Below are 18,520 nucleotides of genomic sequence, written 5' to 3'. Positions count from 1 at the left end.
TTTGCATCAACAAGAAAATCTGAGCCCAACAAGAAAATCTGGTAACAGTTACAGATAGTGTGCTTAGAATAGGATGTGGATACTTTTCCAAGCTGCTGACATCGGAGTAGTCGATGATTTGTATATTTTCCGGCGGATGTATATGAAACTTGAGGCGTATGCTTCAGTTCGTTTGTTCGATGTGGCTAGAAGAACGCATAGCCGACGATTGGAACCTCAGTATTTTCCAGGCAGTATTTTCCAAGGGAATAAATTCCCTTCCCATCGCATGCAACATATTTTCGAGCGTACCGTTTGAGTGAACAAAAATCCCAAAGAGAGAAATATCGACACTCACCATCTTTCCGTTGATACGACGACTTTGCATGAGCCAGCTGACACACGTTACAAGGATAGGTTCTATCTGAACCGTTCAATACAAACGATATTTTGTCGACGACAGCGAAATTATTGGTCAGTAATTGGAAGCAGTAACATTAGCCATTGAGAAGATACCGAATTTCGAATCGAATTGGTTAACAAATGAGCACTTTATTGCAATATTTCTCAAAATTGGACGAACATATATATATGAGCTTCGAGGAAAGCGTTGTACAAAATGTTGGGAAGATTGGGCAATAAATGCGCTTGCAGTAGCTCTTGAGTGAAAATCGGGCGATATAAATATGTGAGATCTATATCTAAATCTGAACCGATTTCTATGAAATTCACGAGAGTCAAGAGAAAGTCCCTCCTGCCAAATTTCGATAGAATCGGATAATTAATGGCCAAATTATTGCAATATTAGTCTAAATCGGACGAACATATGTATGGGAGTTATATCCAAATCTGAACCGACTTTTTCCAATTTCATTTAGCTTCATCTCTACTCCAAAAAAAAACTACCCGCCAAATTCGAAGACGATCTGATGAAAGTTGCTGCATGAGTTTTAACACAAATAATACGGGGGGATTGAGTCGCTTAAAAATCTATTTTAAGTTTGGCCGATTAAATAAATCAAACACGTAAACATGCTGATAGCGGCTGCCCTGCTATACTCACCGCATTGTTCGGCATTCAGGATTTTACAGAACCCAAAAATTGCTACTCAAACTAAGGTAATGCACTTTTAACTAAGGAATATCAATTACCATCGATAGCGCATCTTTTCAACTTGTCAATAAATGCCCGCAATAGACATTTTTCTCCAATCTCATCTGGCAACCCTAGAGCAGAGAAAAACAACGCTGTTTTGGGAGAGTGAGAATGATTTGTTTTGTTTGGGTATTAAAGAAATCTTTATCTTTACAGTCGGAGTGTGTGTGTGTGTGCGCGCGAGTGTGTTTTTTGTGTGTTAGTGAGTTATATGGCGGTTTTCAATTTCTGTGCCATGCCGATGATTACCCCACGACGGCTGTAGTAGTTTTCAAATCGGCCTGTTGCATTTAGTACCTGATGTGTTGTACGTATATCATGACGTAGTAGCGCATCCGTTGTATTTTTCTCGTTTCGTTTGTCGTTTTTATCGCCGTTGCAACGTAAACGTAGTCTTCTACTCTGTTGTTTTACAATTTTTCGTTATTAAAGTCAAGTACAAAACAACAACAAAAACAGGAAAATAAATAAAGTTATTCGAAAGCTAAACAACAAAATCTGGATAAAAAATACATACCAACATATTGTTGTGTATATTAAACAAAAATGTATGTGATTAATCAACAAGAAAATCGACAAAAACAAAAAAGGAAACCGCAAATTTGTTTACACACAAGTTTGGCGGCATGAAAATAATATTTATAACGATAATCTGAAATGGGAGAAAAAATTGCCTACCAAGTGATAAAAAAAGCACAGAGAAAAAAAAAATAACAACAATTATTTTGCACTCACTTTAAATGCTTTGGAAAACCAATATGTATTACAATAACAACTGTAAAGTGAAAAAAACCAACAGAAAAAAAATTGAACGCGTAGATACTAATCGACTGGTGATTAGCAATTCCTAAAACGTTCGCTTTACTATTTACAGCCAAATGCGATATCCATCAGATATTAGATACATGTGTTGTGTTGTTTTAGTTGTTTTTTATTTATTTTTTTTTTATATTCCACTATACCCCATAACATACCGTGAAATAAAAGAACAAAATTGCCATACGTTATGGAGTTAACTATGAAATTGAAATTTTTATAAAAAAAAGAAACAAAATTTCCAACTCTGTGTGTGCTCTCTTCCTCTCGCTGTTGTGCTCTTCTCGCCTTTAGTAACCAAACCCAAAAACAACTAAATTTATCTCCAAATACATTACGTCTAAGAACGTAGAACCTTTGTACGTACATCGTCTGTCTATCTGTCTAGAATTTTGGTCTTATTATTGTTGTTGTTGTTATCGGAAATTTAGTTAAAGAATAGAAAGAAAACAACCATAACAGCATATTCGAGTGAATAAAGCATGGAAATCGTTAATATTTTGTATGTGTGTGTGTGTGTAAGTGTTTGTGTGAGTCTTCAATCGGCTTTGCTTTGTGTTTAAACGTGTGTTTTGTTGTTGTTGTCGTCGCAGTCGTAGCTAAAAATATCGAAAAGAATATTTTTCGAAGACGAACATAAGTATAAACATCCAACAACAATAACAATAATAACCCCAAGAGCCGACAACCCCGCCAGAAATCAATGCTCATTATCAACACCACCAACCAAAATGCCGACGCCGCCACCGCCAACCACGTCGCCACCTCACCATATTCCAAAGGCGTTAAATTAATCAATGGATTGGTTTTTGTTTTTCCTATATTTTGAATATATTTGGAAAAATCAATAGAAAAATAGGGAAAATTGAAGCATTTTCATAGGAAAACATAGAGTGAAGAGAATTGTAATCCTTTAAATGGCAAAATTTGTGCAAAAGTAAGGGAAAAGTAAATAAAAAAAATATTAAAAAATTGATACCTATTTTAAAGAAGAAAAAAAAAAATAGAGTAATTCTCTATGAAATCGAATATAGGCGTCATAACTTAAGTACCCTGCGTCTCGAATGCCATTTCCTCAATGCCAATTCTAAATCAAGAGACTGATAAAATAAGAGTTTGTTTAAAAATATTGAAGCAAATGGATTATAATTCAAAATTTTGCAGGGCCTCAAGAAATTGGGAAATCCTCTAGAAGTCATGGATTAGTATGTGCCGAATGGATGAACCTTCAACCAATGTTTTTACACCCTCCACCATAGAATGGGGTTATACTAACTTCACTATTCTGTTTGAAAAATCTCGAAATATTGATCTAAGTCCCCGTTAAGTATATATATATATATATATATATATATATATATATATATATATATATATATATATATATATATATATGTGTATATATATATATATATATATATATATATATATATATATATATATATATATATATATATATATATATATATATATATATATATATATATATATATATATATATATATATATATATATATATATATATATATATATATATATATATATATATATATATATATATATGTATATGTATATGTATATTTATATATAGCGACATTGTAAGTCGATCTAGCCATGTCCGTCTGTCTGAAGAAAGCATGCTCACCTTCGAAGGAGTAAAGCTAGGCGCTTGAAATTTTGCACAAATACTTCTATTACGTCGGTTGGGATTGTAAATGGACCATATAGGTCCATATTTAGATATAGCTCCCGTATAAACCGCCCCTCTCGCAGATATCTCAAAATGGTCTAACCTATTCTCACCTTGGCTTATTACTAAAATTTCAAGAAAATCGGTTCAGCCGTTCTCGGAACAAACAAACAAAGTGCAACACTAATTTTTATATAATACATTAGCTGAACCCGGTCCACTCCACCCCATACAACTCTTTCCCAGTACAATTTGTTCATCTACTCCCAAATACCTTTAATTTGTATCCCATATAGCCATGATGGGGAAATAATTCCCTTTGGGAAGGGATTTAAAAGATGCGCCGGCCCTCTATCACATGAATCTCATTTCTAATACTATACCCGACAATCATTGAGTCCCATATTGTCATGATCGTCGAATATGCCTGTGGAAAAAGGTCATGGGGTAAGGACGGCCACCTCGGTACCTGCACCCAATTTTTAATACAAAATTTGTGTTCTATTCCCGAATACCTTCCATTTGAGACCCGATTGGTCCACTTTTATTTTTGGGTGGTGCCTTTGGTGTAAGGGGGAGGGTCCGTCTCCTTCCGATATCAACAAATTACTACTGCTCTTTCCACACCATATTCGTTAATGCACCCACGAATACCTTTCACTTGAGTCACGTATTGTAGTGATTGTCCAATATGCCTTTTTGAGAGGGTTTTTGGTTCGGGGCGACCCCCAGGAACCTAGACCCAATTTTTGATATCAAATTCATACTCTTCTGCTGATTATCTTTAATTTGAATTCATTGTTGACAGGATCGGACTTTCATTTTTGGGTGGTGCTTTAGGGGGAAGGGCAATGTAACTCTACATTTTCATGATCAGTCAGTTAACCTATTTGGAGGGATTTTAGGGGTAGATCGAAGAAGAAGAGACTATAGAACACCTTCTGTGTGTGTGTGTCGCACTAGCAGTTAGAAGCAGTTCCACTTTAGGTTCTCATTTCTTTGAGAACTTGTCTAATTTAGCGGATGTGACGAACATTCGCAAGTTATTGGGCTTTTTAAAGCGATCTGGTTGATGGTTCAACGGTAGGAACTAGAAGGCATCTTCCTTCTGTTCCTGTGGTATCATAATGGACGGAAACGTCATTATTTCTAAAATAACTATTTGGGGGGATTTTAGGGGTAGATGGCCACCTAGCTACTTGGACACAATGTTTTTTTTTTCATATTCTTAATCTTTTCCCAAGTACTTTTCATTTGAACCCCATATTGACATGATCGGTTTATATTTCCATTTTGGATGGGGTTAAAAGGGCTGGGTTAGCCCTCCGATTACTTGGACCTCTTTTTTAATGTCATACTCGTAATCTACACCGGAATACGTATAATTGCAGTCCTATATTCCCATGTTCGTCGATTAGGCCCATTTGATGCGGTTTTGGGCTCGGGCTGCCCCCTAGGTACTTGCCCTAAATTTCTAAAATCATAGTGATTTTATACTCCCGAATATCTTTTATTTGGGTCCCATATTGTCCGGACCGGTTCAGATTCGATTTTGGGCGATACGTTTGGGACAGTTTTGGGCTCAGGGCAGCACATAGGTACTTGAAACCAATTTTTGATATATCGAATTTGTATTATACTCCCGAATATCTTTCATTTGAGCACCATATTGTGCCGATCAGTCCACTTTTGTTTTTGGACGGTACTTTTGGAACGGTTTTGTCCTTGTGCCGACTTCCTAGATACTTGGACACAAATTTAAATATCATATTCGTACTGTACTCCCGAATATCTTTCCATTAAGGCCAATATTGTCCCGATCGGTTCACTTTTGATTTTGGGCAGTTTTGTTGGGGTAAGTGTAGGGTCTTTTCAACACATAGCCAAGTACATTGCCCAAAATATTTATCATTCCAAACTGCTTCTAAAATTCCATATTTTCGGTCTACATCTATTGAAATGAGATGTGATTTATATGGAAATTTATGTATTGTACAATTTCTGATAAACTTATCTTTTGGATCTATTGTAGATGCTTAAATATATTGGCAAGTGTAATACTATTTCGTATGGGATTTTGCAAAACCACCCTGTTTTTCAACCCCCAGAAATAGCAATAAATGCTGCTATTTAAGTTTATGAATTTTCGTTTACAAAGGGATGCAGTGACATCATAGCTCCAAACTAAAAGCCATCCAAAAGGAAAAACAAGTGAAAAGGACATGGAGTCATTCAAAGATTTGGGCTTAGTTTGTATACCCACCACCATAGAGGGAGTATTCATTTTTTGTGCTGTTTGCAGCACATCGAAATATCCATTTCTAATCCCACAACGTACAGGGTAGCTGACACAAAGTGTGAGCAATTCAAACCACCACATTTTGTTTGTGTGAAAATATATTTGATTGTTGCAGAGATAAAAAATGTGTGGAAAGAATCTAAATTTCTGAATCCTTTAACTTTTGCTCGTTATGACCACCTTTTACCTTGATTATTGCTCTGAGTCGGTGCACATATGAGTTGCAAGTGGTACAAAATGTAATCTGCTAGTAATTTGGCTCCTTCCTGCACAAAAGCTTTCTTGAGCGCCTCCATAGTAGCATATATTTTAGCCCTTTAAAAAGTTCCAAATAGAAAATTACATCAGATTGGCATCTGGCGAATTGGACAGCCACGGTGTGGACGAAATGTGTTGCGGAACATGGTTTTTCGCCATTCTTGGTTTACACGAGCTATATGTGACGATGCCCTGTCTAGTTGGTACATTCAAGGGCTATGATCGAAATGTTTGCGTGTCCATATCTTCGAAGTGGAGGCCACCGTAGCGTAGAGGTTAGCATGTCCGCCTATAACACCGAACGCCTGGATTCGAATCCTGGTGAGAACATCCAAATAAATTTTCGGCAGTGGTTATCCCCTCCTAATGCTATCGACATTTATAAGGTGCTGTACCATTTGGTATGGCAGCTATGTAAAAAATTCTCCAAAAAGTGGTGTCGCACTGCGGGGCCAAAATTAGGCCTCTTATCATTAAGCTTAAAAACTTGTAACGGACTGATCCCATTGATATCTGAGAAGTTTGGCCCTGTTCCTTAGTGCAATGTTCATGGCAATTTGCATTTTCATGTCTTCAAAGCATTATCCAAAATGTTTTTCCGATATAAAGTCGTATTCACTTTGAAGCCAGGCTCGATGAAGTCAATTGGAGAGCGCCATTCGAGCTTTCACTAGCCGAACCATTTCCGGAGTTGTTTTAGGTTTTTTGGCCCACCACTATGGCGGTTGGAAACGCTACCAGTATCATCATTAGGATTAATGATGGAATACACAAACATTTTGTTCACTTTGAGGTGTTTAAGTTCGCCAACAACAGCCGGTTGCCATTTTTGAGCCTAATATAACGCACTCACAACATTTACTCCATCACGAATACATTCTTTTTAAACAAAGTCGGAAGCAAATGATTTTGAAGGCTTGTCAATAATATAATGAGCCATCAATAAAAAAAATATCATTTCTGCTTTAACAGATATACCAGTGTAAATTTGGCAGCATATTCGGATATAACTGCCTTATAGATAGATCTCGAGATTAAATCCTTTGGGCTCTTAAGAGGCACATTAATTGCCCGACTTTGTTTGGAATTTGCAACAGTTGGCTCTACTAAAACCTTGGGCATCCGTATCGAATATGGTCCATCGGATTATGTCTAGTTGTAGCTGCCATAACGATCCATTTTCCAATTAGGGGTTTGGGCACATAAAAGGTCAACTCCTATCTTCGACATTCATGCAAAGTATAGTCCGGGTGCCATGACGCCTTTTAACCCGAACTGCTGATTTAACGCTTTAAGTACATAAAACGAGCAATTATTGTCCGATTTGAAAAGGATGTGTTTGACAACTCGACATCAAACCGAATGTGGTCCACTTTGTATCTTATTTGCATACATACTTCCCACATACGAGGTCTCTACGTACTAGGTCGATTTTCCTATTTTCATACCCACAACACATCGAAATATCCATTAACGACCCTATAAGTTATATATATTCTTGATCGACGTAAAAATCTAATAGCACGTTAACATTGAAATTTTTATGATCTGGATTTAACTAATTCGAAAAACAAATCCTGTTCGATTACACTCTGTTTTTGGTGATTTATGTGACTTACACAAGCGCACTTATGTATACAAGAATATGCATATCACACACATCCATACACAATTCTCGAAAACAGTTGCATATTTTGGTACTTTTATCGATTATTAAGCCATGAAATCGGGTATATTTGGGATTTAAAAATAAATTCTACAAAAATGGGATTTATTTTTGTGTGGTAAAACCTGCAAAACACACAAGATTTGGCGCCGAAATCTCGAATAGCCCATAAATCCGGATTTGGTGGCCAATGTAAACTTGGTTTAAGACGATCAAGTCTTGCCCGTCCGTATGTCAATCGGTCTGTTGAAATCATGCTATAGTCTTTAAAAATAGAGATATTGAGCTAAAACTTTCCACAGATTCTTTTTTGTCTATAGGCAGGTTAAGTTCGGGTATGATGGATTAAGGAAACTGTATTAAGTTTTGTATAACCAAAAAGCGCGTTTCAAATGTGTTTCGCAGGGCGAGTACTTAGTAGAGAAACCATCAAGGCTAAGGTTGATATTGATGTTTGAGGATGGCGGAGGGTAGCTTAAGATATGACCACCGCGCATGCTAACATCTATCCTCATTGAGCTCTAAAAGAGTTCATTTATTCGATTTCGATTAAACGTGCATTATATTGTCGTTAAATAAGTTAAACCCCTTATAAAATCATCAAAAAGTTTGCCTAAAATCCATATTAGTAGCCCTGTCCAAATTTAATGAATTTTTTCCATTTCCATCATCCACATAAACCAAACTCAATCTTTGACTTCTTGGGCTTTTAGAGGGGCACATTGTATATCTGATGTTTCTTTACTTTTCCATTTGATCTGTTATGATTTCAATGCTCTTACTTTATTTAGTCCAAATTGACTTATTACCTGAAAGAGCTCTCAATTGATTTTCCTCGCCCATGCCGATCATGGATCAAAATAATCCATAACCTTCTACCGAACATTTCGATTAAATTATTATTATGTTTATTCAACTCAATAAAATTATTTTTATTTTGTCCAAAAAATATTTTGAATGATTATCCATATTTCGATATCGATTATATAGTATGTCGATAACATGTAATATCAATTACATTTAATATCGATTACATCGTATATCGATTAAATAGAATATTTATAATAAATTATTGGCAAGGGCTTCATTCATAATTGAACGAGCATTTTTACAGTATGGCTAACGACTATAAACATTAGAATATTACAAAAGACCATTAATGTACTCGTTTCCCAAGTCTACGAGTATAAAGTACAAAGTTTGGGTAATCGATTGTTTTTAGCTCTTATCGATATACTTAAAAAATTAATAAATGTTTTTTTTCAATTTTCCCAGTAAATTCCACACTATTAATTTGATTATTCCGTAAAATAGTAAAAACCTATACACACACACACATTTTAATATCGATTAGTGCAAATAAAGTAAATAATTTCGAAATAATTATCGAAATTTTAGTTAAACTGAATAAAAATTATGTTTATTTTGTTAAAAACCAATGCTTTTGACTATTTACATTTCGATAGCAATAACATCGTATATCGATAAAATTGTATATCCATAAAATTTTGTATCGATGACATGTATCGATGTCGGCAACGGCTTTATTGATAATTGAACGAGCGTTTTTAAAGTATGGATGAAGGCTATAAGTAGTAGAATGGTACAAAAAGTCATTAACGTATTCCAAGTCTACGAGTATAAAGTACAAAATTTGTTTTAAGATTTTATCGATATATCGATAAATATAAAAAATAAGTAAATGTTTTAGAAATTTTCTGAATAATAATCGAAACTGTTAATTTAAAAATTCAGAAAAACAGTAAAACCCTACATACACACAGATTTTTAATAAAAATGAGTACAAATTAACTAAAACATTACGATAAAAATTATCGAAATGTGTTAAAACAAACAATTCGATTGATTATTAAAATCTTGATATCGACAACATAGTAAATTATAACATAGTATATCGATAACATAGTATATTGTAACATAGTATATCGATAACATATTATATCGATAATATAGCATATCGATAACATATTACATCGATTCAATAGCACATCGATGAAATAGTATATTAGTTTTAAATTGTTGACAAGGGCTTTATTAATAATTGAACAAGCATTTTGGCGGTATGGTTGGAGGCAATAAACATTAAAATTGTAGAAAAAGTTATTAACGTATCCCACATTTACGAGTATAAAGTAGAGCTGGCAAAATATTGATATTTTACCTATGGATACTATCGAAAAAGTTAATTTTGTGGCAGCCCCCACCTAAGGTTCTCGTGATTGCAATGAACACCAGACAAACCGGAGCTCAAAGCTCCAGCCTGTGTGGTACCCGCAGATTTTCCGTACCTAGTAAACGATTGTTTTATGATGTTATCGATAAATCGATAAATATAAGAAATTAATAAATGTTTCGGCAATTTTCTCAGTACTTATTGAATATTCCGAAAATTGGTAAGAATCTACACACACACACATTTTGGTATCGCTTAGCACCATCAAACTAAAACATTTCGATAAAATTATCAAAATTTTAATTCAACACAAAAAAAATTTTTTTTTAAAGTTTAAAAAATATAATTTTCAATTGACTAATAATATTTCTATAAAAAAAACTAATCGAGTGCAAAAATAATTGGAAATAAAAGTTTTTTCTAGTGGGCACTTTTCAAAAAAAAGTGAAAAATTCAATTCAAGAAAAAACAAATAAAAATTTAAGTGACCATTTATTTTAATTCTTTTAAAATCTAGCAGAAACAAAAAGCTTAAATGCCCTAAAACCTATGAAACCATTTAAAATTCAAATGAAAACAAGAAACGAAACTTAAGTGGAAAATGATTAAAAAAGAAAACCAGAAAATGAAAATCTTAAACGAATTTTGTATGTAAGTGCTACTTGTGTGCAATTCTTAAGTGTTGGCAAACAAATAATCTGCAATAACTACAACTACACAAAACAAGAACAACAAACGGCTAAGAAACCACAAAAACGTTCTAAGCCCTTTTGGAACAAAAAAAAAACGGCATAGCCATCATCATCATCATCGTCAACACACTGCCATCGCCACCTTCCCTAGCGTAGCAGTAGCCGCAGCAACAACAACATTGCCAGCTAAACATCACACGAAGCGTAAATGCTAACGTAAAGACCTGCCAAAAGCTAAGCGTTTTAAAGTTTTTCGTTTTCGCTTGCAAAGTTCATGCAAACCCCTACTGGACGCTACCAGAGAGTGTGGCTCAACTATTTTCCCTTGAATGTTACACTGAGTGCCGCTGCTGCCCATTCAGTCAGCAGTCAACCAAAAATTACAGCCGCAACAACTATCCCAGGTCCCCATGGATTAAATTTCACCTGATTTTTGTTTTTTTCTTTGCATTGTTTTTGCACTCTTGTTCTCGAGCGACGGCTTCCATTGCTGCGTTCTTTCTTCCTGTTGCATTAACGGGCCGAAGAGGAACAGCAAGCACCAAACAAAAACGAATTGGCGGACAGACAGGCATACGGACATATGTACGTTACGTATTGCCACCTTTCGTCTATAATTATACTCAACGTGATCACGAGCTCACACCAACAATACCAGGTTCAAAACCCAAAGCGTCAACAGCAACAACAATAACAGCAAACTACATAAGAAGAGGAAGCATAAAACAACAATCACATCACTTCCATCTTTTGCTTTACCAAAGCAAAAAAAGCTGTGAACTTAAAATTTCAACATAAATCTTTGGCAAAAGAAAAAAATATTCTCCAAAAAGAAAAAAAACCAGACCAGATAAAGACCAAAGCAAAACAAAGGCTCCATAAACCAAAGGTTTTTGGGCAACTAACGAGCAGCCAGCCTTCCAGCCCCCAAAAAGAAAAAAAATCATTGCAACAATTGTCTGCTGGCCACAAGGATCGTTTTAATATCTTGCCTGGCGTGGAGTGTGATCTGGAGAACAAAACAACCCAAAAGGCCAGCAACACACAAAACATTGACGCCAAAAAGGCCGGCCATAACTTCTGCAACCGAGCCAGGGTCCACGTTCAGGTTCGAAACCTTCATTGAAGCTGTTGCGCCTGCGCAGCTCCCAACCATTGTTGACCAATCGGCATTATCATTATCTTTGTGCATCGTCTTCCATATTATCGTTAGAGAGGGCAACCAGGGAAGTTAGAGAGAGAGAGGAGCACTGAAACGTAAATAAAATCCAGTTTTATTTACCTCTTTACGCTCTTCCCCCAGACACTTTGCAACCTGGTCACCAGAAACATCGACACATTCACATTTCTCAACAACAGATCGTGCAACAATTCCTCTGTGTGTGTGTGTGTTGCATGCAGCCTTTCTTTATGCGCATGCTCAACTAACTGCTTGTTTGCTGGAATACCACTTCAAAAAAAAGCTGAACCTAAGCTGACAGGGGATCCCAAAGAACCTTTTCTTATTTTTGCCTGATTCTGTTTTAGCCACATCTTCGTAAGCAAACGTCAAAACGTCCATTGCCATTACCATTCATTGCCTGTGGTGGTATTGAGGCCCATTCTAAACCAGCGATCGAGGGAGCCAAGCATTTCATTACCATTGAAAATAAAATCCCTGGTGGTGATTATCAACATCATCATCATCATTAGCATCATCATCATGGAGTTCATCATGTGGCCCATAAGAATATAAGAGCAAAACAAAATCAAAAATAAGAAATAAAAAAACTCACAATAGCCAGCGTAAAGGAGTCTCCTCGACTTGTAATTATTGTTGCCTAGCTGGCCAAAACAAAAATCGAGAAAAAGAAAAACTGCCTCCGTATTGTTACCAACAACAACTCACATCCACATCATTTCAAGTCCTCTTCGAGCTACCAAATCGTCATCATCTTCAACATAGCCGCCAACGTCATCGTTGTCTGCCATAGTCTTCGTCGTCGCCGTTGTTGCCGCCACCGCCTTCGTGTTCCTATGCACGCGGCCTTCTCATATTGAATTCAACAAGTTTCTGTTCCTGCTTCTTCTCAACTCAACTCGACTCGTTTATCGATTGTTTTTTTTTTGGTTTTTGATTTTTCTTGGACGTTGAAAACTCGTAGACATGGCGCCGAAATCCAGAAAGAAGAAGGCTCACGGTAAATATCTTCTTTTTTTTGTTTTTGCTTATTTTTATGTTATTTGTTATGATTTTTGTTGTTATTTGGTTTGCATTTATGGCATAGAGTAAGAAATGGGTTTACAAATCCCGGGATGAAGGTCAGGGTCTTAGATTGTAATGAACTTACGAATTTTGGGTTATTACTTTAAAATCCAAAAAAATAAGCCATGTAGTAAAAATTACTTTTAGTCAGATTTGCTCCATACGTTGGGCGCCAGTATTTCATTTATTGCTACAAACAGAGGTTAGTCAAGATTTCGTTTGAGAAAACTAAGTTTTTCGTTAACATGATTAAATTGTTCTTCAAATGTTTACCTATATTTAGGTTTTTATGCTTATGCTCCAGGTTGGGCGCCAGTTCGCTTTCTTGTGAAGTATTGGCGATTGTAAGCAAATATTTCTGCTTTAAAGCAGGGCTCCTGGGTCAACAAAAGTCGAGGCTTTGAAGCCGGTGTAGAAGTCGAAAGATGTAATCAGACTCCGTTCAAGTTTGATCTGGTCCGAACCAAACTCCAGCTGCCTGTTGGACTACAATACGCGGTCGGTATCCAGGATCAGACACGGTTCTTTCTGTTTAAAGCAGAGTAATTAAAGGTTTTCCCCCTTGATCGTTGTGATTTTTTAACTGTTATTTTTAAAGTTGGGCGCCAGTAACTCATCGTTGGCCGCCAGTTACCCATCGTTGGGCGCCAGTGTCCAGTTTTTTGAAGACATATCTATGGATATAGATGCAATAATTCTTTATGTGGGATTGTATTTTGTCTATTCAAACAAGTGATTTATTTTAGATGCTGTAAAAGCTTAACTCATTGTGTTGGGCGCCATTTTTCATTAAGTTGTATGGTTAAAGTTTCAACAAATTCAAATTCTCCAACAATGAAGTGATTTTGTAAGTTAGATCCATAGACATCAGGAATGGAAAAGTGAAAATTATGATATTTTTATACCCTCCACCATAGGAAGGGGGGTATAATAATTTCGTCATTCCGTTTGTAACACATCGAAATATTGATCTGAGACCCAACAAAGTATGCATATTGTTAATCTCCGTCTGTCGAAAGCACACGCTAGGCGCTTGAATTTTCGCCTGAATACTTCCTACTAGTGTAGGTCGGTTGGGATTGTAAATGGGCTATATCGGTCCATGTTTTGATATAGCTGCCATATAAACCGATCCTGGTTTTTGACATCTTGATGTTGGAATTCTTATCCGATTTGGCTGAACTTTTTTTTCGTTATTTTTTACAGTTTAGTCGTAAATTTCTTGTAAACGCCAGCGTTTCGTGAGTGCCCCGTGAGTCGTGAGCATGACTTCACTCACTGACGCTCATGCACGAAGAATTTTAATTCAATGATGGATTGGATTTGGATCTCACTCACGAATCACGTTACTCACGCGACATACGACAACTCACGTCCACTCCTCTTTGCAGTACTAACAAGTGCTGCGGAATCCGTGTCGGATAGTGTAACCGTAGGCAGAGTTCAGTAAGCAGTTTAGACAACTTTTTACAACTCCGAACAACTCTCTCACACGAAATGAAAATGAAGGTCAATTTAGCTGTAATGACAATTCGAGTCAAGAACATGGTCCAGAAGACATGCAGGTGAAACGGTAAAACGAAAAAGCTGTCAGAAGTACAACGAAGGTCCTATTAGGGGATCCGGATAAGACGAGGCGAGACTGCGTTGGATCAAGAACGAGATCAATACGACCTTCGGCAATCTTCGAGTGATGCGTGAACTTGGTTTAGTGGTAACAATAGGCCTGTAATTAGGAACGTTCTGAAGGCAATCCGTGATGGAGGGGACGAGACTGATTTTGTGTAGTAAGTGGGAATAAAATCCCATACAAATTGACTGTTAGTTAGTGATAGGGTTTGCCTTTGCTGCAATGCAATCGTAATTAAGATCGCAAAGATCCTTTTGGAAGATCTGGACGGCAATAAGGTTAGGCGAATAAGGAAGAATAATAAGAAGTAGGCCAGTAAAAGCGCCACCAGCTACACGTGAAAAATAGGATAGGTGCCCAAAAGATGTGCATTTGAGGAGGAAGATGGGCATTGGCATATTTTATGTCGTCATCTTGTGTGTCCGACAGTAGTTCATCCTCACATAACTCGTTTTCATCCTTACAGCACTAATTGGATCTTGTCTGAGTATTAGAGTTTCCTTACCCATCCATGCGAAAGCAATGGCACCACTCTTCAAGAGGGCTCTGCGATGTGGACGATTCCATCTCGGATGCTTCTTCCAGTTACTGCTGTCATAGTATCTTCCGTGTTCCCTGCTTTACCGCAAACAGGGCTTATCGCATTTCGTCTCGGAGCCTTTCCCTCCACAACGATGTAGATGATAGTTCCCTAGATGAGTTTTCAGCTACAACTGTTGACTTGTTTTCGGAGTCCACAACTTCTGTACACCATTTGCATATCCTTATCGAATACGTACAACATAACCCGTTAGACTTGATTAGGTCTTCGAGGCAGACGGAGCCTTGTATGAATAACTGTACAGCACGTCAGCCTTATCCTATCTATCAATCTTCCAGTCGGTCATTGATCGCTTATCAATTTAAAAGCGCAATGGTACATGTTGGCTAAATGTTAATCCCAAAGAGATATTACATACAATAGTTTGAATCAACCCATATACCACCCTGCATCCTCACAATGTGGAAAAGGTTCGGGTAATTCCGTAAGAACTTCGGAATATACCGATGATAGTCCATCCACTATCATGCACCACGTGTTTCTTCTTCAACCTTGACAATAATGGATATCATCAAGTTGCCCTTAGCGACATTAGTAAAGGTTGGTTGACCCACAATATTACTGTTCGACCCATTGTATTACTGTACTGTACCATCGTTTGGGATGGAATGTTCACAGCTTCCATTTCCCGAGCCCTAGCAAGGAGATTTTATTGGCAACACTGCTTGAGAGCAAGGCTTCTTTTGTTATACCTTCTCTTCGAGGGGCCTACTTTTTGCCAGAGAAAGCCGAATATCTAGGCAGGCATGCAAAATTGAAATTGGATCTGTCTTGTTCCCAAGACCAGAACCAAGTGTCTTCTCTACAGAATAGTGGACTAGTGGAGGTTGACGCAGTCACTCCTACTTAAAATTAGTGCAATGGAAATACCTTTATACGCTTCAATAAGATTGGCTCATTTCGTTGGGCGCCAATTATTATAGAGACGAATGTAAAACGTAGTCGCATTCATGGCCATATCATCGAAGGCAATATATATTTTTTTATGTGGTTGGAAATTCTGTTTTATATAAATGTGCTGCAAGTTGGGCGCCAAAAAGAGTATTTCTAACTTCAAAAAAATAAAGGGATCTATTATTAATTGGATTTTCTTTGTGCTTCATTGATCTTCAAAAATTGGATTGGGTTCCATGTTTTATTTTGTAGCCAAGTTTTAAGCTTTTTAAGGTAATACATGGATCTTGAGCTACTCTCGTTGGACGCCACAAATACTGACATATTAGAAAAAGGATTTTTACATTTTACGCAGAGGGAAAGCGTCCATTGATTTTGATTAACGTTTAGCTCTATTTTGGGTTATTTTTTCTTTTAGAAAAGCTTAAAATTGATTCCATAGTTTACAGGAAAAATTTTAACCTAGGATGTGTTTCTTTCATACTTTCGCTTTTCCTGAGATAAAGTGAGAAGTGTTATTTTTGGCGCCCAAGGAGTTCCACATGTGCTACACGTTGGACGCCAAAAAGTCTGTGTATTCTTTTGATACTCTTCACTGATATATAAAGCAAAATGACTTAAGATATTCCGAATGAATCAGTTGTTTCTTTTTGCTCGTTTACAAGAATCCTCTTCTGCTTTATAACATTTTTATGTTTCAAGTTTTACTACTGGAATAACATTTGTAACCCCCTCAATCAGTTTTAATAATATTTTTTTCTCGAAATCCCATTCTTTTCGCTTTGAATTCTAGTTTAATTTTGCTTCTCTTTTATTTCAAATTATGACCATATTAAATTTTATTATATTTAGGATCATTTTTTTTTTTGTTAATTCTACTTTTATGAGTTTTGCTTCATCATCTTTTTTTCTTGTACTATGAAACCCTTGAAGAAGACAGAAAATAAAAATCCACACAAAAATAAAGATTCATAACAACAACAAACCAAGACCTTTATCGAATTGATTATGTTTTGAAGCGTAACAAAAAAAGAAAAAAAAAAATACCAACAGCATCCCAACATAAAAGCAATAAAACTGAATTTCAAATTCAAAGCTGGACGAGCATAAAAAATCTCTGATGATTGTGGTGGATTTCTCTACCATTTATGTTTGCCATCGATATGCTGGTCATAAAAATCCCACACAGCCCAGTGATTGTTTCAGAATTCGTATTCTAAGGGAATGAATCGTTTTGCCATTTGTTTTACTTATTGAGTTCAAATGTGAAACACCTATTGTTCTGCTTTACGGGATTTGAATGTTTAATAGATTTATGAGCTCAATGTGAAGAGTAGGCCATAACAAAAATGGAAATCCCCATTTGAATAGAACTGGATTAGGAAACAAGAATCCAAAGTCCCAAATTCAAGTTAATCTGCTGGAATTGAAATGAAAGCAGATAATCTCGAAGATTTATGTCATTAAGGATATTCCAATTGAAATTAAAATAGCTTAAACATTAGCAACTTGATCAGATAATCTGTTGGATTTATGTTACCAAGGATATTGAAATTGTGAATTAGAGAGATTGTAAATTAGCATATTTTTGTCTTAATGATAAAGATTTAAATGTTTATTCCGCAAATTGTCTGTAGCAAAGACATTTTTGGGTATAGCTGACCTATAGCAATACAACAAGCTAAGGGGATTTGCAAACTTGTCTTAGAGTAGATACACTTTCTGGAAGAACAATACATACTTAACTTCTGTACGAGAAATATGTGGTAGTTCAGCAGAATCGGCACTAGACTAGATTAGGTTAGTCGTTTAAATAGACGCACTTAGACAATTTTAGTTCATTGAGCTACCACAGTATCGTCAGACCAAAGCCTATGCTGGGAGTCGAACCCACAATCCACGCATTGGTAATCCGAATACGCTATCATCTCGGCTACCGGGGCGCATGGACTCATTTATGTTATGGAGCTAAAAAACTTAGATCGGAAAGAATTCATTGATGCTGGAGAAGCCTCTCCTGTTCTTCAATGGAATGCTGGAAAAAAATTTTCCAAACTTACAATTTGTTCCCATTTATATTCGAATATACGTAAAAAATATTACAAAACAAATATTCTTAAATTATCTTATTAACATATTATAATTTCCTATACTCAGTTATTGTTCACAGTTTAAACAACTTAAGAAATTTTAGAGTTATTGCATTTCTTACATTAAATACATCATTAAGGTACTTAATTTTCCCGTAAAGTACTTGTCACATTTCAGTGTCATTGTATTGCTCATATTTGCCCATTTTCATTCTGATTACACTTTTCTCTTTCTTGGATTTGTGTTCTTCTTGGATTTCTTACCCTTCCTAGGAAATCTTAAGCATATCCATCCCATGTGAAGTTAACG

The 18,520-nt window shown here is 36.1% G+C and overlaps 1 protein-coding gene across 2 annotated transcripts in view; it reads left to right on the top strand.

The window, feature by feature from the left end:
* Positions 1–18,520, top strand: part of LOC106089634 (bone morphogenetic protein receptor type-1B) — a 735,175-nt gene that overhangs the window by 561,591 nt on the left and 155,064 nt on the right. Inside the window, exon 1 of one of the 2 annotated variants that reach the window (XM_059364469.1) lies at positions 12,631–12,930. The exons of the other annotated variant lie outside the window; for it this stretch is intronic. Within the exon in view, the coding sequence (XP_059220452.1) occupies positions 12,897–12,930 (34 nt within the window). The 5' untranslated portion in view covers positions 12,631–12,896. Of the gene's footprint in view, positions 1–12,630; positions 12,931–18,520 lie in introns of those variants that run through there. 2 annotated transcript variants of the gene reach the window in all.

The sequence above is a fragment of the Stomoxys calcitrans genome, chromosome 3, assembly GCF_963082655.1.
Source record: "Stomoxys calcitrans chromosome 3, idStoCalc2.1, whole genome shotgun sequence".
NCBI lineage: Eukaryota > Metazoa > Arthropoda > Insecta > Diptera > Muscidae > Stomoxys > Stomoxys calcitrans.
The sequence above is the reverse complement of the archived record's forward strand: the minus strand, read 5'-3'. Positions and strand labels throughout refer to the sequence as shown.